At 46.2% G+C, this 21130-nt stretch overlaps 1 protein-coding gene across 1 annotated transcript; it reads right to left on the reverse strand.

Annotated features, from left to right (window-relative positions):
* Positions 1-7973: 7973 nt before the first annotated feature.
* Positions 7974-18778, reverse strand: EXD2 (exonuclease 3'-5' domain containing 2). Its single transcript, XM_009488660.2, has 8 exons — positions 18432-18778; positions 17251-17507; positions 15682-15808; positions 14551-14876; positions 12097-12203; positions 11743-11878; positions 10630-10986; positions 7974-9469 (listed from the first exon to the last, which is right to left on the reverse strand). Exons 1-8 carry the CDS (start codon positions 18768-18770, stop codon positions 9253-9255), a joined length of 1866 nt encoding a protein of 621 aa, XP_009486935.1. The 5' UTR covers positions 18771-18778; the 3' UTR covers positions 7974-9252.
* Positions 18779-21130: the final 2352 nt, after the last annotated feature.

Genomic DNA, 21130 nt, shown 5'->3' on the forward strand with positions numbered 1-21130 from the left:
TTTCCTACATCTGTCGTGTGCGTTTTGGGTCTCCTTCATGTGAAATTAACAGGGAACAGGAGCAAAAGGTGAAATCGTGAGGTCTGTAATGACTGAAGTGAGAAGCGGAGGAGCTCCGTTCCCCAGGACTGCCTCTTACTCCTTTGCTCCTGAGGCAGGCTGGCCGCCGGTGCTGTGCCAACCTCCCACCTCAGTTCAGCGGCACCCCAGTGCCCAGTTCCTCAGCAGGCTCCTTTGTACACATCTGCTGGGTCGCAGCAGGGGTCCAGGCTACCAGCTGTGCACAAACACGCCTAGCCAGGAGCCTGAGGTGGGGACACACATATTTAAGGTCTTTTATTCTCTGTTGATGGAAAAAATGTCATTTACTCGTTGCATGTTTTGACTGTTAAGAGAAAGAGGAGCTTGTTGATACGCAAGCAATACGGCTTTAATATACTGACAGCGTTAAACCAGTGCAGCTCCCTCAGGATGGCCACAGCTGCTGGATTCAAGGTGTTTATAGCACTGCATTGCCAGGGGAATGAGCTATAACCACATAACAGACCTTCACACCTGCCCTTGACAGCCTCAGATCAAATTTCTGTTAGATAAACAAAAAGACCATCCAAAAAACCACCCCCAATCAAAATAATAATTAACGGCATGTAAGCAAGGTCTAAATTTCTGGCTATTATTGCAGAGAAAGATGCGTCCAAAGGATCCTCTTCAGGTGGCCTGTAGTAGCTTAGAGAACAAGTCACTTGATGCATCGCAGTGGGCATTAATAGGCATAGCTAGTAAGGACCATCGACATTTAAGTACTTCACCACTGAAGATGCAGCCATGGTGTTCCTCAAGCATGAACAGATGACATCTGCTCATGTCTCCTGCCACTATGGCCCACCTCCCCAGCTTGCTCATCATCGTTACCTTACAAAGGGTTTGTTTGCACACTGCAGCTGTAGATGGGCAAGCAGTTTCAGCAGAGGCAGTAAGGACCACAAAAGCAACTTGAATTCCTTCTTTGTTTCCTCTGTGTCAAATCTGCAGGGCAGCAAGGCCAGCATACATGTAGAGGGAGTTTCTATTCCTCTGCCACACAATGTAATTTGGAAACTGGATTATGTGTCTCCGACACTGTTGCCCTACATCTTTTTATGTCACTATCACTACAATTCACTGGCAAATACAGGTAAAAGGGTGGAGAAGCTTTTTTTGTTTGCCTATCAAACATGCACACCTGGAGCATTGAAGACTTTGGGGTTAAAATGTACAAAATAGCTTGTGTAACTTACCACAGGATCTTCCTGAACACCAGTACTTTGTTCCACAGATGCCCTTACTACATTTACCATTACTCGCTGCATCTCCCATCCTTAAAAGAAATGAAGAGCCAGCTAGGGAATAGAGTACTTCAAAGATGAATCCATGTGAAGACTTTGAAGTTCTTCCTTGTAAAATGCTCTGTTAACTAACCAACAGTCCCCCCACGCAGGAGCCTTTCAGCCAAGCAAACTGAAGCAGTGTTGTATCAATCAGGGTCTTCCTCCCCCTTCCTCAAGCCCTTAAATGCAGTTTGGGAATTCATGTTGGTAGAAACACATGCAGCCACTTAAGCTGACGTTTTTTTAGACAGCCAACTCATTGAGCATCTACTCAGTGCCTGGTGTTTAGAGAGGGGAAGGTGAAATTAAATCCTGCTGACCACACAGCTCATCCCCAGCAAGGCAGGCACTACCACATGTCTTCGTGATAGGAGACTTGCTAGAAAAATTCTGCCTAGCTCTCCTCAAACTACCACAAGAAATACCCATCAGTTTTCACCCTGAAAATATTAAGTGTGAAAACCAAACTATCTAGGGAGAACCAAACTCTCATTACCGACCACTAAGTTCAGAGAAATTATCCTGAACTTTGAAGACTTTGGCTTCAGTCCAGCACAGCAACTCCTACATCCTCATCCTTACCCTTGTGGACCATTTGGGGTATTTTTTTGCAGTGTGCCTAAAACACAGCACCCCATGGCTTTTGGAATCCCCTCCAAGTTGATTGTGTTTTCCAGGCTTCCCCTTTCATCTTTGTTCCGGATATAAGTATAGCCCCATAAAGACAGAAGTGAGAAAATCGTGCTGGTTTTACTGGCACGAATTTCCCATCTTGATTCCAGCACAATTTGTTTCCTTGTCCAGCAGCTCCATTTAACTTCCCAGGAGGGAAGGGGGGAAAAAAAAAAAAAAAAGAAAACAAACAAAAACTCCCCCCAAAAAACTCACAGGCAGTTATAAGGCTGGTGAGGTTACTGACTTCATTGTCTTCTCTAAGTGAAGTTCTGAGATTTAAAAAACAAGTGCTTATTTGGCAAGAGAAAGTTTGTTTAGATCTGGAGGTCTGCTTTTGTATTTCTTCTCAAGGGAGCAGGGATTTTTGGAAAGCTACTAAGTTGCATTTTTAAAAAAAAAAACTCATTTGGCTCATGTGCCCTTTTTTCAAGCATTTGACTGGAAGAGCAAAGCATGGTGATAACACATAGGGTGAGGAATGAGGGGGAGGGAACACGTGCCAAGGTCACCTCCTCAGCGGTAGCAATGGCAAGCTTCACAGCAGTGATAGAAAACCTCCCTCTGATACAAGATACCACTCACAGCTACTTTTTAAGAGCTATAAAAATCCAGAGCAGGCGCACATTAATTAAAGCAGTTCAGAGAGAAGCACTGCGTGTCAGCCTTGGCAGCGGGTGACTGAAGGGCACACAGTGCGTATGGGAGCTGAATGCCCGTGGACAGAGTTAGCTAAAATATTTCCTTTTTTATCACCTCCAGGTTTGTCAGTGGGCAGCACAGATGGTTTGCAGCTGGGGAGCCAGTCAGCATGCTTGTAAGGCAGCGATGCGACCTGTGTCATGAAGCAACGCATACCATAAGGAAGCCCAAATCTCCTTCGTTGACATTTAAGTCCATAACCTCCTGTCCTAGCTAGACTAGAAAGCAGAACACGAAAATCCCCCTCCTCTGCACCACAGTATTTTTCTTATTTATCTCCTTGTCCCCGAGTTCTTTGTTTCCGCTAAGCTAGACAAACTCAGTCCTTCAGGGCTTTGCTCATAAGCCACATTTCCACTCTGGTGTCCCCTGCAGAGCACAGGACTCACCTTCCAGAGTAGCAGGTCCTGAGCAAAAGAAGCAGCGAGGAGGACGAGGACCCATCCAGGCTTCCCTCAGCTTCTTGCCCTCCAAGGTTAGGGCAAGGCAAGCTGAGACAGTTGGGGTCGTTACCCAGGTGCAAACCTGCTAGCTACAGCAATTTCTCTTCCTTGTCCCCTACTGCAGCCTGTCACGAGAAATAAGCTTTTGCTATGAACCCACTGACTAGCCACAGCTGGCGGTGAAACACATCCAACTAAAGGATGATGACTAGCAGGAAGTCTTTCTGGTTTTGAGTGGTGATTATTCCAAGTGAGTGAAATAAAGATAATCCACTTTTTTAGCTCTTACATCTATCTACCTGTACTTACCCCACCTCCTGGTTTCTTTGTCCAAAGTGGCAGCAGGGCTTCCACCCTGCTGGTAGCAAGAGCACCCTCCAATATTTCACTATACACTGGAAACCTTGAAAGCAGTGGAACAGAACTGGGGGCATGGAGCTAATGGGGCCAGAGCCCAGCGGCATTAAGAGTCCTAGTGTCCATTTACAAGGCAGAGAAAAAAAAAGATACTTGGATACTTTTGAGGGTCTAATTCTCAGCACCATCTAGCGGTTGTCACCTATGGCTATCGTGCATGGAACGTGCACTTGAAGGCAGTTGTCTCCCCCATAACCAATTCATCAAGACACAGGCAGTCTATAGTCTGTTGTTTTTCCAGGCCTCTGTAAAGATTTCTTAAGTTCTAATCTTATAGCTTGGACTGACTCTTTTTCTAGTGTGGGGAAAATATCTGTAAAATGGAGCTGGTCTTTCAGTGCTCTGAGATGTACAGCTGAACAACATCTAGTATCGCTACCCATACATCACAGGAGAAGCAGAGGGGGAAAGAAGAGGGTGTAACACTTTTAAAACATATGGAAAGCATTATCCGAATAGCAAAAATGTGACATAAATCTATGTACACATAATACTTATAGCTCAGATTTGGGCTCTCCATAGCCCATGCTAGACAAGTAGGGATAACTATTTTTTATTCACAGTGCATTGAAAGGCGGTCCCACTCTGATTTTCACAACTTGCCACCAGCAGTCTGTCTCTCTGCTTTTATTTACAGCTAAAAAGCCTGGAGAGAGTCAGGGCACAGAGGAAAAAGGGGAGAGCAACTGGCAGATCTCAGCTGATGCAAAGTACTGTTTGGAATTTTTCAAAGGACAATCAATTGGAAAGGACTTGCTGTTAATCGATGTGAAACAGATACATGTCAGATCCCCACAGAGCACACTACAATGTGGAACAGCTTCTTAGAGCTGCAGGTTTTTGTGGAGGGAGTTTCGACAGGCGGTTTTTCTCTTAAGCCTGCATTTCTGACAGCTGCCTAGTACCGTTTTCCCAGACTTGTCACATTTGTACCGAGATATATAAATGTCTTCTCTTTTTTTGCTCCTTAACCACTGTACAATCTTTCCATTCTTTAAGCAAAGAAAGATAGAAGCCATATTTTATATCATCCATAGCTGAAGCTGGAGTTTTTCCTGTACAAGGAAATGGTTTCTTGTTATCTGAAGATGACATCTCTATTTTACAATAAAAGCCTCCATCCTCTTTTTTTTTCAGTTCTCTTTACTTCCCCTGTCTCAGAAACTGAACTTATCCAATAGCTTGCAAAGAAAAATAATAAAAGAAAGATGGTTGTGCTCTGTTTCCTGGCGACCAGCACCACTGAGACCCCAGGTAGTATCACACTGGATAATTCAAGACAGAAACAAGCACTGTGATAGTTACGTGGGAAGAGAGGATGCAGCACTAACCTTGGTGCAGAAAATCCTTGACACAGCTGTCTGCTGTTCATGATGGAATTCACAGTGATGATCTGTTCTGAATATGGGAAATAATATCCCATGCATGTTTATTTGGCTTTTTTGGGTTATTTTCCCTTACTAAGCTTAACCATCTTGGCTCTCTTGCATTACCCTCTCTACCTGTAAAAGCATTTAACAAAACTCCCTTGATGCAGGGGCTAGTCCAAGAGGGCACGCTGTGGCTCCCTTAATAACTCACAGAGAAAGCTGGATACGTCGTCTTTGCGCTTATCTCAAACTGCCTCTCCCTTTCCCCAGAATATTGTACCCCTGAGGGTGGGGAAAAGCCCTTACGCCAATAACACAGCACTACATAGAAATGAGAGAAAGGGCTTTAAAATGGCCCTTACTCCCAAAGAACATCAAGGGGATGACAGTTTGTGTCAGACTGTGGGAATGAAGAAGCACAGGTCTGGACTACTGCGGAGGTCTGAAGGAAGGAGATCAAGGAGCAGCGATGGGAACTGACCTACTGGTTCAGGCTGGAGGTGCCTCTAAATCAGCACAGAACACTGCACACTGGCGAGGGCTCCTGGTGACTCCTTCTTACAGAGGCTCCCTCTGCATGTGAAAAAGGCCCAGTTCCTCAAAGGCATTTACACACAGGGCCAGGGCAGCGAGGTACTTCTCAAGGCTAACCACATTGCCTTCAACTGAAAAAACCCCAGCAAAAACGTGTTACACATAGTGCAGAGTTCACTCCCTAGGGAGCCAGAGCAATAGAAATGCAACAGGAAGATAGCTTCCCATCCCTGCCATTAGTGAATACCAAACAGAAAAATGTAAGAAGCCTAAAGGGATATGTTGCCTTCAGTCCTGTCAGTCATGGATGTGACAGCTGGGAGCTTTAAAGACTGTCAAAGGAGGGAAACCAAGGCACTCCAAATGCCAAGTCTGTCAGTAGCGTAATTAACATGTCATGTATGGTCTGCTCAGAAATGCAGCACATACTGCACCTCCAACTGCCAGACCATCAAAAACGCTGCTTGGCTGGTAATTCCCGCACCTTGCAATAATGTCTAAGTTACTGCAAAGCCAAGAAAAAGGCAAACCGTAGTGTTTGGGAAGACAGAAATCTGTTTGTAGCCCATGGGTGAAAGCAAGCTAACCTACCACAGAGGCCGTTGGTACTCCCACTCCAGAGGATTGTCTCTGGGAACATGTACCCAGTCGTATTCTTCGAAAAGCACATCCATTTTCACATGGGTAAAACACCTGAAACAAAAAGGATGGAGGCAAGTTCTGCGGGGAATTCATAAACCAAGACAGGTTTGGGGATCTCAGCAGCTGGAGTGTGCTCCCCACTAACCCGCAAGAACCAGTTTGAGGCAGGTGGCATCAAGTGCCAGGTAAAAGGGAAAATTTCTCTCCCCCATCTCTGGTAGCATACCTTGGGCAAACTTACAAACGTAAAATGACAGCAACGGAAAGAAAAAACCCATGTTATGAAAGCCAGCCCACACAGAGGGGCATGGCAATTCTCTCCCTCCGTGGACAAAATGGATGCGCACGGTTTAGTGCAGGAGGGTCCTAGTATAGGTAAGATACTTGGGGCAACCTAGATGACTGCTCAGGTTGAGCAAAATCTAAGTTTTTATTTAAAAAAAGGTAGATCTGTAGCCATCATGACTGACCAACATAACCAGGCCAAGGACAGCACCTGAATCCACCGAGAGCCTCAGAACAACAATTCAAGTATACCTGAGCAAACTTGCTATCGCACTGCTTAAAAGTACAGTATTGCTGCTAGTGCGGGCTCTTTGACAGCTGATCTCTGACGGACAGATCAGGGAAGGCACTGGAAAGGGAAACCGAGAGGGTGAGGTCTAGGTGTTACTGTAAGGAATGATGGACTCACAAGGACAGGGTGAGATACAGGGAAAGAACAAAAAAAGCAGGCATGCGAAAAAGGAAAAAAGAACTTCAGTAGTGGTAAGTCTGGTAAAAGAGCACATTTTTACTGAATGTAACAAGTAGTGATGAAGACATACATGAAATTTTTATCTATAGACTGGCAGAAAATTTAAAATCATTATCATATAAAAATAATCTATTTCTGCACAATAAACATACTGCTTCCCCTCTTCTTTCAGGTTGACTTAAAATGATGCAAGTTAAGGATATCTTACAAACAACAAAGAATCTTAGTTAAGAAAATATTTATGAAGGAAGTTTTCCTTGCAAATTTCTATTTCTGAAAATGTGATTTGGAAAAAAACCCCACAAAACTCTTCAATGATACCACCAACTCCTTAAATGTAGAGACCTGTAGTCCAATTCTTGTCTCAACATAATTTTCTTGTCTCAACAAACAGAAAAGACAGCAGCCCTGTGGTCAGCCCATCAGTTCCATTAAACAAGGACAGCTTTATCAGAAGTTCCTGCATCAGAACAAAGGGAGAAAACCAAAGCAGAATGAAGAAGTGAGATGGACACCTTGTGCTCCTGATTGTTGAAAAGCAGTTTCTGAGCCATGCAAAGAGTTCTTGCCACGCTGATCAGATGGCACTAAAGATAGGAGATAGCACTATCTGAACCCATGCTCAAAATGCTTTGGAGATAAAGTTATATCCAAGCTGCTGCTGTAGACAGGAGGTTCTTGCTGAGATTACAATCAGCTGTGTGAAGGAGCACAGAGACAGAACACATTTAGCTAGATCAGTTTTTGTTAAGACCTGTCAGTGGTACAGGAAAGGAATAAAACTGCCCTGATAATGAAAATGATCTAATTTGCAGCTCTGTGATAAGTAGTATTTATCATGAATCTTTGATTCCTTGCACTCGGGCTGCTACTGCAGCTCCTCTGGGATGGCATTAACGTACCATTTCTCCATGGCTCCTACTTATCTCAAACAGTTTCTGCTACAAACAGGTTTTTCACGCTGGCCTGTGAAATTTCTTGAATTATCTGGTAAGGAGAGTTTCAGCCATGATCACAGCAGGTCCACGATTCTGCCCAAATGTTATAATAAAATATGGGTCAACTGTGCTATACACAGTAGTGTGAAGTATGATTTCAGGGTTTTACTGAAACTTCTTTACAGAGACCTATAGAAGTTGAGCATAGCTTCATCATTCAGGAGAAGCACACTCATCTCACGCAATCAAAATCATCAAAAGCTATTTCACAGAAAGGGGTATGTATTTTTAAAAAGTTAAATATAACTAAGGTCTAGCACCAGGCAAAAACCATGAATATTTAAGAACGTCAGACTGCAGCACATTTTAAAAACCAAGAGTAATAACTTAGAACACACTATCTTATATTTTCAAAGCATTTTACAAAAACATGAATTAATTAAGCCTCACAACACCCTTGTGAGATAGGTAAGTATTATTAGTCCCATTTTAGAGACAGGGAAACAGGCATGGAGAGAGTATGACCTGCTCACCACCACACACGTCAAATCCAGGAACAGAACACCAGATTTCCCAGTTTTCTGCCACACATGGTCTGACCTCTTAAAAGATGCTGGTCTTTAAATAAAATTTGTTTCCTCTCATCCCTTTTAAGACACTTGACCCGATTTCATTCTGATATGAAAAGGTACCCACCAAAAGCTATCCACGATAAACAAACAGAAGTAGGAAATAACATTTCTGTAGACTGTGTGTTGCTGGAAGCTGTTTAAGAGGACTTGACATGGGTGCTTCCATACTGCCACAGTCCAAATGTTGCTTCTCATCATGCACCTGCCACCAGGAAACTCACCAAGGCCTATATGCAATGCTGATACAGCTCAGAATCTGCAAAAAAAAAGGTAAGGTTTCTTTGCCACTTCCAAACAAGGAATCTCTCTCTGGCAGGGAGTCTTCTCTGAGAAGAACTCATATGAGTACAACTGCACTGAAAGCAAAGACTTTTATCAGGAGACTTTCAAGGTGCAGCTAAGGGCGCAGATGTATCTGTTGGAAAACCTGGAAATGTTCACATATTGTGCTCTGTGTTAAGAGAGATGGTCTGGAGGCATCAGCCATCCTAGGGGGTAGAAAATAACTCTCCATAGTCACTTTGAGAAGACAAGTTCCCTTAGCATATCACTCTTGCACTGAACTAGTCAGCGACAGACTAGGATTAAAAATTCCAAACCACCTGAAAATTCAAGTCAACAGATTTAACTCTATGAAATGCCAAATCTGGCAGATCCACTGGCTGCCTGTTTGCAAACCCAGGCCCAGATGTTAGTGGAGACATAGAAATAAAAACAGTACTTCCACCTTCAGTTACATATGTCCATTAGACACTATCTAGAGTCCAGGAAATTAGTCTCAAGACAGCTCGATCTGAAGATCCTCCCCATACTTTCGGATCAGCTTCATGTGGTTATGGTCCACTGACCACTGCTCTGGGAGGTGCTTGGGCTGCATGCTGTCCAAGAAATGTTGCCGCCAGCGTCTCTCCAACTGCATAAGGGAGCGCAGGCCTCCTTTAGCAAAACACTGCACCACCTTCAGTCCATGTGGCATGTAGCTCTCATTGCAGATCCTGCCAGGACACAAGCAGAGTTTATTTTCACACAAGCCGACTGTCAGACTCTAGACCTGTCTACAATGAACAGCAAGACACTGAAGATACTTTCAGCTGTGGAGTTTAATTACAGACACATGGTAAGCTAATCAGGAGGGAGAGTTTTAAGCTTTGCTTCAATGCCAGCCTGCTTTCTGGAACACAGTTACACTGGGAAGCTGGTTTGTTTGAACTGAGAAAGTGTTCTTTTATAGCAATACTAAACAAAGCTCTCAAGGTCCATTATAAGCTCCTCAGCAGACAGACTGCAGATTTCTCAAGGCAAGAACCATATGACACTCCAGAGGCCTGATCCTGCCACTGAATTCACTGCCTTGATAGTTTCTGAGTTACAACATTGGCACATTACAACAGCAGTGAGCATAACAAGGAGAAAACACTGACTTCATGTAGACAGAGACCAGATACTAGTTAAGAAAAGATATTTGGGGGGGCTTTGAGAAAGAGGAAGAGAGGAGACTTCCAATATGATTGTCTTTCAGTCTCCCTCCCTGATCTGTCCTTCAAAAGAAGTATAAAATAGTGTAAGGGAAGATGGAGTGCAAGAACAGAAGGAGATTGATAGAAAGGAAAGAGGGGAAGAAACAAGAGCTGCAGTTCACAGACCACTACCGGGTTGAGGGGAGAAGGGGATAAACAAAAACACAGTAAGAAGTGCAGAGTGTGCTTGTCTGCTTAGAGCCTTAGGCTACAGCACAGTTACCTCCTTCTTCTCCTTGATTTCTAGTTAAATGTATCAAAGTACTATAAATCCAGAGTCTGGAAGCTTATACAAATGATAAAGTTATGCTTTTAGAGGCTTGTTTTTCCTGTGCAGATCAACTCCTAGTAGTCTCAAATTCAGACACTCCTTAACTTGACACCATTATTTTAGGGAAGATACATCAATATCCCAAGGAGACCAGCAATGGCTTTTGTCTTATTTCCATTAAAAAGCTGGGTGGGCAGGGAGGGGAAGTCAGCATATGCGATCCACAGCTCTGCAAATCCTGCTGGATTTTCTTTTACTTTGCTGCAGTAATATTTACCCAAGGCTCTGCGCACAGACAACTTTTCATGGAACTTATGTGTCAACATAAATGACTAAAATGTTACATCTACTGATGGGCTCGTTATACCTGGTTTCCAGACCAGCTGCTTCCCGGAGCATCTCTGGGGTGACCTCCTCTGTGTTAAAGAAGTCCTTGATGCTTTGCAGAAGTTCTGCCCTTCGGGGGTCAGGCAGGCTGTCTGCATTCAGCAGGGCTCGGGCCCCCGAGCGCACTTGTCTGCGCAGAGGGTCCTCCAGCAGACGCACGCCTTCCTCGGAGCCAATGGGGGCACCAAACTCCTCAGCCAGCTGCTGCTTGAGATGGTTGTCATAGTAATTGGAGATGGCATGGCAGGACGTGCAGAGTAGGAGCACGTCATGGGAGTTGTGGTCCTTCATCTGGATGGGGAAGTGTCTTCGGTATTCGTGAGGAACAATGTTCTTCCTAGGGAAGACAAACCAGCCAGCTCATTACATTTGTCTGGAGCTACTACTTCCCAGTTCCTCCTCTTCCTGGCCCACAAAGGGTCAACTGATACTAAAAGTCCAGGAAAACAGAAGATCACCAGGGTCAGGACCCTCAGTGCAGCAACAGGTTCTGCAACTTCTTTTTATATGTACTTCTCTCCACAGGATTTCTGCATTTCTCTTTTTTTTTCCCCCCTTCCAAAAATTCATTGCTTTCAATTAAAAAAGAAAAAAGTGACACATACTGTAAAAAAAAAAAAGCCATGCACGATGAGAAGCATAGCTCTCAGCTAAACAGCAGCAGCTGCAAAGACAAAAATCTCACTCTTTGTGACCTTGTGGGCTTCAGGCTCCCCTAAACCTTTAAAAAACGGGATTAAGTAGTGGAAAGAATAGTACAACTATTTTCAGAAGGGGATGCCATCAGAACAGTGTGTGCTGGCATACTGCTGCCCCCTGTCATTCAAACGGCAGCACATATATATTCTATTCACTTTGTTCTCTCCAAGGACCGATACCTCCTACCTCTGGCAGAAGAGGGTAGGTTGGCCGGTTCAGTGTCAAACTTACCCAGACATATACGACTACAGAGCATTCAAATAGTGATAGCCCATCCATGATATGAACAAGCACGATGTTTCAGGCCACTAACCAAGCTTCTGGATGCCAAATGAGATGCAGACCTCAGTCCTGTTTTAAAAGATGCATTTTTCTCCTCTCCCACTAAACTCACCGGATATAGGACTCTCGCTTGCCACATACAACACACAGGTTCTCTTTGACTGTCAGATAGTAATCAACTTGAGACTCTGGACGTCCTGAAGGCTCAAACCGCAGCTTCACAACAAATGGGTCTGTGCTAACTAGCTCTGAAAGGGTAAAGGCAGACAGAGAATATTCAAGACAAATTTGCATTTGAAAGCTAAAATAACAATGCTAAAACATAGGAGTCATCCTAGTGAATATCCAACAGTATTTCCAATAAGAAAGAGTATAAAAAAATTCATGCCCAGTTATCTAAGAAACAAGGCAAAAAATCCAAAAAGCACTGTATTTGAAATACCAACAGGAAAATTGGTATGCTTACCTCCAATCCCCTTGTCCAGATACCACTGAGCCTTCTTGCGATCACAAGTGCACAGGGGCTGTCCATCTGGTGCATGCAGGAAGCAGTTGTCATACAGTGGAGATTTTCTGTGAAACAAGGGCAGCATTACAGCAATTATAATAGCATACCAAAAAAAACAGAGCTCTCTGTAGCCATGCGTTCCACACTGCAATTCATGCAGCCTCCTCCAAATCACAGGAGTGCCCCTAAACACACATTTAAGGCTGCTGAGCACTGCACAGGCTGCTGCTACGAGAAGCAGAACAGCTAAAAACTTACCTGGGATTCAGCAACTGACTGTAAAGTATCTTTGCTCTCTTACTGCCAACAGAATTGTAACTCTGAATCCCAGTTTTCCAGAGATGCCATCAATGATGACAGCATTTTTTGGAAAAAAAAAAAAAAAAAATTACATTAGAAAACAAAAAAAGAACTGAAGTCAAGAAGGACAATGAGCTAAGAGTAAGCTAAAAGAGTGTCAACTCACAGGCAAGGCAATTTCAAGGATCAGCTGCGTAAGCCTGTATTTTAATGTTTTATTAAGATGACTTTTCTAAAACTTAGTGTGAACAGCAATTACTTCATTCATCCAAGAGAAATACTACAAGAAAGCTCTTGGAGCACTGGGAACCCAAACACAGGAGTCCATGGGAACAGCGAAGCTGAGCTGACGCCCTCTGAAACACAAGCACCGAACCTTAGTCAGTGGCAAAAAGTCCGGCTTGAGCGGTCTGCGGTGGTTTTGTGGCAGTGTGTGGAAGGGCTCTGTTTTGCAGAAAACATTTCCTTGCTCTGCCAACCTCCTTCAAACAAAAGTGAAGAGCAGAGCAGGCTGGGCTCAGGGAGCGTCTGGGAGGAACTGGCCAGGGATACAGACATGTCACAATACACTGTGGAAAAGTTTCCTTTCTTTCCAGCAAGATCATATAAATAAGTACTCATCAGAGCTCTATCAACTAAAAAGGTTGATTCACAGGCTATGTAATCTGACAAAAGGATTTCCTCTGAGGTCCATGGGGAAAAAAAAAACCCCAACAAAACAATAATGATACAGGAGGTCTCCTTCTACTGAGCATCAGCAGTTCAGCTCAATCACCATGCTAATTTGAGTACTTCCCAACTCTAAATGAATAAACATTAAAACTAAATAGGCTTAAAGAAAGGAAGAGTGGAAAAGGACTTTTGAAATCACATCCAGTCTTATTACAGACCAGAGCCAGACTACTGGAGATACTGTAAAAAACAGTGAGTCTACAGATCTCTCATTAAGTCAAGCACGGTTAAAAACAATAAATCAATAAACAAACAAACATGGGGAGATCTCAATTTAGCTTGGAATGCAATTTTGTTTAAATTTTAATCCTCCCATGAGGTGCAGTCCTTCTGTTTTGTATGACACAGGCTCCAACTGAGGAAGATAAAAAAAATCTGAAGGGACTTGCTGTGTACAATGCAATACCATTAATGACTGCTAATGAAATCAATATTATTGACTGCACTAAAATGTCTTCATTGCCAATCCAATAAACTTGAAAAGGAGAAAACAAATACTAAAATAACTGGGTTTCTTTCCAAATGGTAATTACAGACAATTTTAGTTCCTACACCCATGTGATTAATTTTATTAGATTGTATGCGAACAAAACCAAACATACTAGCTCTCCACATCTTCCACTGTGCTGAGTTTAAAGAGACTTCTCCAACTTGTTTTAATTTAAAAACAACTGAACTTTCATTAGCAAAAGGCCATAAGAATTTAGGATTTGCTCCACAAAAATCACCTGCAGGGCGGGGATCCTGAATGTAGCAACAGCTGCCCCTGCAAGGCCAAAGTAGTACCGTTCCCTCCTCTCTCTCCCTGGCCAGCACAGAAGTGCAGTGCTTTGATGCTGCCACAGACTGTTCCTTCCTGTGCCCTCTGGCACCTCACATCACCTCTCTCACACCCTCCTCACCTTAGCTTTCAGCTCTGCTCAGTACCCTGACATCTCTGTGGCCACAGTGACCTGGGGCAGCACAGTACAAACAGCAGTCCACGAGGCAGATCCTGCTCACAGGACAAGCTCTATGCAGTTGCCACCTTTTCCCTGGCAGAGACAGGGCACAGCTGTTTGGGCAGTAAATGCCACCCAGCTGTCTTCTATTGGGACTCTGCTCTCCAGCTCACGTGTCCCTAGGAGAAGGAAGGGCAAAAGCTGAAGACCACCTCTCAACCTGCTCATGACCTAGTACAGATCCAACTGCTGCCCTCACTTTCAATACCACTAGAGGGAAATGGGGAAATCAGAAACAGGATCTAGCTCCCATGACTGTTAGGTCCTGTGTTTCTTTTCCTAGCTCATACTATCCACTTTGTTTAACAAGTAGAGCATGAGGCATCATTCAATGTTTTCCCTCTACAGTGCAAGGAGTAAAACATGCTCATAGACTTACCTTGCAGAATATCCCACGCCCAGAGGCTTTCGCTTCTGCCTCCGAGGATCTCTCACTTGCTGACTGCCAGAGGGCTGCCCATTCATGGAAGACTTCCGATTCTTTGTTTTCTGAGGGGAGCGTCCCTCTCCACTCTTCTCTTCTCCTGTGCTGCCACTCCTTCTTCCTCTAAATGGGATATCCACCAAGCCCCGGCATTTACCCAGTGCTTTTTCCCAAGCAGCGTCAGAGTTTTCACCTTCAGATGTAGCAGGGAGGCTGCCAAATCCCAGCAAATGAAGGAACAGAGCCACTGAGACCTGGGCATCCCTAGCAGCATAGAGAACCTGCAGAAAAGCATAGACATCGAGATACTGACAAAGAGCAAACACTCCCAAACATTATCAGTCTTTAACACTTGGTACTGTAAAGCCAGAAGCTGGATTTATTTCCTTTTGAAGTTCATGCAAAGTTCTGGCATTTGAGTGACACTTTCATAACACCACCACACCCCACATTTTTAGGATCAGTCAGACTTTAAATACTCATGGGTGGCCCCAGGAACCGCAAAGGACTGAAAAAAATTCAGGTCAGACAGGCCTCAAACACCCTCCTGCCCCACCAAGTCCTCCCTAACGAAAAGAAAGCTCTCTCTTGACACACTGTCTACAAACAGTGTGGTTATTTATCCCGTCGCTCCCTCTACTGGTCACTGATTGTGTACACATCTGCAACATGACTGTAAAGAAAACGAGCAATTGGGGAAATCATGATGCTCTAAAGACGGTGAACAAGGTTTCCAGGGTGTCTCTCTTATTTTGCACTGACTGCTATAGATTGGAGGAAAGAAAATAATAAACAGGTGAGGGTTTGCGTGCACAGACACTTCTTCAAGGGATCTTGCTGTATAGACCTTTCAGGATTAAAGGAAAACAAGGGTCAAGAATCCAGGGAGAGTAATAGAAAACTATCTTAATGGAAAAGGAGCAAAACGCGGGCACAGAATCTGAAATTAACTTCAGATCACAGTCACACACAAGCTTTTGGGGCAAAACTTCAGGAGAGAGCTCAGATCTCCCTATTGTAATATCTCTTCTCTACTAAGAAGGTTGCTTTTCCTCCAAAAAGACTAAGTTGAAGTGGAAGACAGACCTGATCTTGCGTCAGTTCTTCTGCCTCCCAGTTGCTGCAACGCACATGAGGAGACTTGTCAAGCGGGCAGTTCAGGACTTTTTCAGCTAAAGACTTAAGGCTAAGGCAGTTGTGAAGTAGATCCTTCCTTCGGTTTAACAAAGAAAGTGAAACAAACATATTAAAAACAAAACTATACACCCATGCAAATTTGGACGGCCTCACACACACTGAACCTGCCAGAACACAATGCACATGATGCATGACTCCCACTCAAACAGCACACAGCTGGCCTGTCAGCTTTACAGGCCCTCTCCCTCCCCTCCGCTGAAATGTCCTTTCTAGATCTAGTAATTATCTAGTGCCTGCAATATGCAAAACAGGCAAGGCTGGGAGTTGCTAACATTTAAGGCTGAAGTGTTTGGCTCTGAACTACCCACTTCTGAACTAAAGAGGTCTATCATAGAGTGATGGACCGCCTGCCGCAAGGATTCACAAGGAGCATGACAGCCAGGAACGACTCAGAGGAATCCTGGCCACTAGAGACAATTAGATAGAGATGATCACAGAATCATAGAATCGTTTCGGTTGGAAAAGACCTTTAAGATCATCCAGTCCAAGCATTAACCTACACTACCAAGTCTAGTCTAAGCCAATCAAGGGTAGACTAGACTAAACCATGTCCCGAAGTGCCACGTCTACCCGTTTTTTGAACACTTCCAGGGATGGTGACTCCACCACCTCTCTGGGCAGCCTGTTGCAATTCTTGACCACCCTTTCCGTAAAGAAATTTTTCCTAATTTCCAACCTAAACCTCCCCTGGCGCAGCTTAAGCCCATTTCCTCTCGTCCTATCACTAACTACTTGGGAGAAGAGACCAACACCCACCTCACTACAACCTCCTTTCAGGTAGTGGTAGAGAGCGATAAGGTCTCCCCTCAGCCATCCTCACTGATAAAAGGCACTGTCAGGTCAGCAAATCCATGCCCCAGATCACTAACACCACACCCAGGCGTACATATACTGTACGTGAAGAATATTCCCAAGTAAAACACTTTATTTTAGGAAGAACGAAGGATGAGAAAGTGGCATCATAATTGTAACCTTTTAATGGAAGCATTGTTATCAGAAGAGAAAATCTGAGATGGTGTATTTTAGTCATTTTTCAAGAAATCCTGTAATTCAACAGTTCCACTTATGGGCCCCTGGCACATTTGCCCCATACTTCTAGATAGTGTATTCAAACATCTGTTGACATGGTGATCATTCTCACTGCATTACATCACCATGCCTGGACTTCTTGCAAGCTGAAGCGTGATACACAGAAAAGTCCATACGGGTATTGTATGAGAAGACTAACAGACACAATTAGCATATGAAATCTTCATGAAGATTTCATTTCCATTAAGACCATAGAACAGAAACATGACATGTTCTTGGGCTGCAGCTGTCGATGCCCGTGCTCTAAAACTACCCTGAGAACTCTAGACCTACCTGCCTGGTATCATTCAGCATATGCAAGTTACTTTTAAAATATTTCCAACTCAAATGATGCCTCAAACAGAGCTGCCTCTGTCTTCAGACACTCACCGCTGCCTCATGGCTAAATACCGGAGATCCACGCTCCCTTTGACGGGAAGGCCATAATCATGAAGTAGCTTGCAAGCATCTTCCCAGCATCCTACCCCAACTTTTAACACAGCACTATCTGCCATGATGTCCAACAGGGTCTTTGGGATAGTCTGTCCATTGGCAACAAGCCTGGGCAACCGAACAAGAATGCAGAGGCCACTGGAAGAAGCCATCTGTAGGAGGGACACAGGATTTGCTTTTCCCTCCACAGATACCTGAAATAAAGATAAAAATCAGAGTCTGAGTGACAGTATTATTAGCAATACTGGAGCTGGAACAAGTTGCAAAAGAGGCCACTGAAGACAGGAAATACCTATTGGTTTATACAGTCAAGTATTATTACATGTCTCTAAAATTTTACTGCAAATTACGTGATCTGTTTCACTGTATTACTGTCCCCAAGCTACTTCTTGCCACACTGCTACAAGAGAAACTTTCCCCCTTTCACCCTTCCCCCTCATAGCTGAGCTGGTGGAAGAAATCAGACACATTTCTTAATCCACATCACCACAAACCCACCTGCTACATAAATGTTTATGGCAAACACATCGTTTAACTGTGGCTTATACTAATGACTGTGGGGTGAATAAATTTCCAACCAAAATAATGGCAAAGCCAGGCTTTATAAATTACTCAAAGCCTGTTTTGAGAGTTTACACAGGCACATGTGCAAGCAGAAGAGGAACTTTGCCTGCTGGTAGTCCCAGTGAGCTGTGAGTCTACGTATCAGTATTATCCTCCTTTTTGGATTTATTATCCTTAAGAAATTGTTTCTTAAGTATGTAGCTGGATTTAAAATAGTGTAAACCCAAGCTACCTCTAGTAAATCACCTTTAAAGAGATCTAACACAAAACACATACTACTATATTTAGCCATACAATTATCGCTATGTTTAGTATAGCTGATTTATCACAGTTCAGTAAGCAAACACAACTAGTGAATTAAAAACTTACAGTCAGCACACTTAAACGTGAGAACAATCAAAATTAGCAGCTACTTCACTGCTGTCATGACAGAGAATCGCAGAGGCAGTTTCGATAGTCCTGTTGTATCCCTTTAAGCAAAGGAATCGCTCCACCCTCAGTGATTTGCCGTTGCAATTTGCAATCTAAAGGAGCGGCGCTTCTTGATCACTCACCCACTCACAATCAATTCCAAGCACCGGCCGCTTCTCCAGCTCCTTCTTCAGCAAAGGTTCAACGTGATCCCACTCCTCCTGCTCTGAAACTATCACTATATCTGCACCAAGGGTCCTCTCTACCCAGGAAAAGGTGGGAGATCTGAAGAAGGAAAGCACCTCCTTATCCTCTGCCTTAATCACTTTCTCATCTCCCGAGTTTATAACTGCTTCCTCTCGCTGACTACTACAGCATGCTTTTCCTTTCCGACGCTGTGATGCTTTCCACAAAACCAGGCCCCCCACTGCAACACCCAGCAGGGTCGCCAAAGTAATCGTCACTGCTGTTTGCTTGGGCATCTTTTTTATCCCCCTCTTCCCCCCTTCACTTCACCCACTCAAAACGGCATTGTAGGATTTTATCATGGCCTGCAAAGAAAAATGAGAGAGGTGGGAATTAAAGACAACTTAATGAAATGTGTTAAGGGGTATTAAATACACCTACTGGTATCACAACAAGGTTCTAGCCACAACTCGTGATCCTGACAGAAAAAGGCCTGGTGACAGACCGGGGGTCAAGGGACAGACCGCTGCAGTGGTGAATTGGGCAGTAACAGCAGACTGAATGCTGCCGTTCATCACACCACCAAAAACCTTAAAGGGTTTTTGATTTATTTATACTGGTGCACCTGGATGCTTCCACAAACTCTTGTATTCCAAAACTAAACGAGTCCAGGATATTATCAATACCTTTTAGCTCAGTCTGGAAACAGATCACCCTAAACAAGGACGAGATGAAATTACCGCAGAATAAGCATGTTCACGCATTAGTAAATAACAGGCATCGTCCATGACGTTCGCATCCACACTAGGGTCAAACGGCTCTTCCGGCACTGAAAAGCCCTAAAGCAGCAGCATCCATTTATAAGACAGCTTTCCCTCGACCAGACAAAAGCTTCGCTCCCCTGCAGTAAACTGACAGCAGCCCTGCCCCTGCACGCCCCCCCCCCCAACCCACCCCCTGCTTTGCAAAGGGCTGCCCCCACGCGCTCCTGCACGCGGGCGGAGGCCGCGGCCTGGGCGCAGCTACAGCCCCGCGCAACGGCCGACAGCGCGCGGGGCGCGGGCACCGGCCTGCCCGCCGGCCAAGCGACACCGCATTTACCCTCCCTGCTTACGCCGCGCGGGAAGGGCGAGGGCGATGAGGGCCACCCGCACCTAGGGCCTCTCCCCCCCGCTCCAGCAGCTGCTGCCTCTCGGGGAAGCGGGGGACGCAGGTGCAGACGGCGGCCCTGCCTTCCCCCGCAGCCCGCCCGTGCGGATCCCTCTGGGCCGCCCCGCGGGCCCGGCGGGATGGGGGCGGGCCGCAGCTCCCCTCAGCACCAGGGCGAAGCGGGGGGCGCTGCCCGTTTCAGGCTTGCTCGGGGCTTTACCGGGAAGAGGCCCGGGTGCCGCCCTCTCGGCGGGAGGCGCCGAGGGCCCGGCCCGGGAGGCCGCGGGCCCACCGGCCTGCGCAGCCGGGGGACCTGCCGGCGCGGCCCGCCCCCGGGATGCGCGCAGCAACCTCTCCCCTCCCCGCCCGGCCCCTGGCCGCGCCGCCGCCCGCCCCACGGGCGCCCCGCCGGGGCACCGGCCTGCCCGCCCGCTACCTGCGTCTCCGCCGAACGGTTGTCTGCGGCAGGAGGAACCCCCCGCGGGGTGGTCGCCGCGCACACCGGGAGGCTTAGGGTGGCGGACGCTTCCTCTTTCCCGGCAGTGCGAGCGGGCGGTGGGCGCCGCCATGTTGTACGGCAGCCGCCGGCCGGGCAGCTGAGGCGAGGCGGGCGGCGGCTCTCGGTACCGGCCCGGCCCGCAGGAGCGGGCTGCCGCGCCCGGATGCCCCGCGGAAGGCGCGTGCTGCCGCCTCGGCCACCGGTCGTAGCCGCGGGCGCCTGTGTGGTTGTCGGGCCGCTGCCGGGGCGGCAGGAGCCGGCCGGGGGCTCGGGCACTGTGCTGGGGGCGGCGGCCCGAAGGCGGGCCGGGGCTCCCGCCTCCGTGGGGGTGGCGGCGGGGTTACGGTGACCGCGGCTGAGCCCCCGAACGGGCGCTGGCATGCCTTCAGCCGCGGGATACCGCCTCAAAAACCCAATAATAAAATACAAGAGAGGCTTGCTGCTCGCCATGAGGAGGGCTCGATGAGCGAGCTGAGCTGGGCTCTGGAAGCCGCCCGCACCCGGGGGGCGCCGTGAGGCGGCCGGGCAGAACGAAGCGGGAGCGGGAACCGGAGCCCTGCGCGGCTGCCGGGGCACCCGGCGCTGGGGAAGCGGAGCGGCGGCCGGGGAACCGCGGCGGCAGAGGGAACGCAAGGCGAAGAACAAAAGGCAGAGCGGGAAAGAAAAGCGACTCGTAGCCGTCTCCGAAGTGGCACGCTGGAAGAAAACAAAAAGGGACAAATCAAGTGGAAAGGATCAAGAGTTCAACGGAGGAATAACGGTGGCAAAGCTCCCGTGTGGGGAACAAGCACGGACATGAGAACTGTGACACCGCAACACCCGCACAATGACTGTGCAGCCAGCTGCTGTGTTCAGGGTTATCATCATCGGGTCCTGAGGCCAAGATTGTCCAAAAGCAGACAAGTTTCCAGCTCAAATTCCATTACAACTGGAAGGGATCTGAGCCCCCCATTTCTTCCAATTCCTTTACAATTTCCAATATTTTCCAATTTTTGTGCTGTTAGAATC

Source organism: Pelecanus crispus, chromosome 6, assembly GCF_030463565.1.
Source record: "Pelecanus crispus isolate bPelCri1 chromosome 6, bPelCri1.pri, whole genome shotgun sequence".
NCBI lineage: Eukaryota > Metazoa > Chordata > Aves > Pelecaniformes > Pelecanidae > Pelecanus > Pelecanus crispus.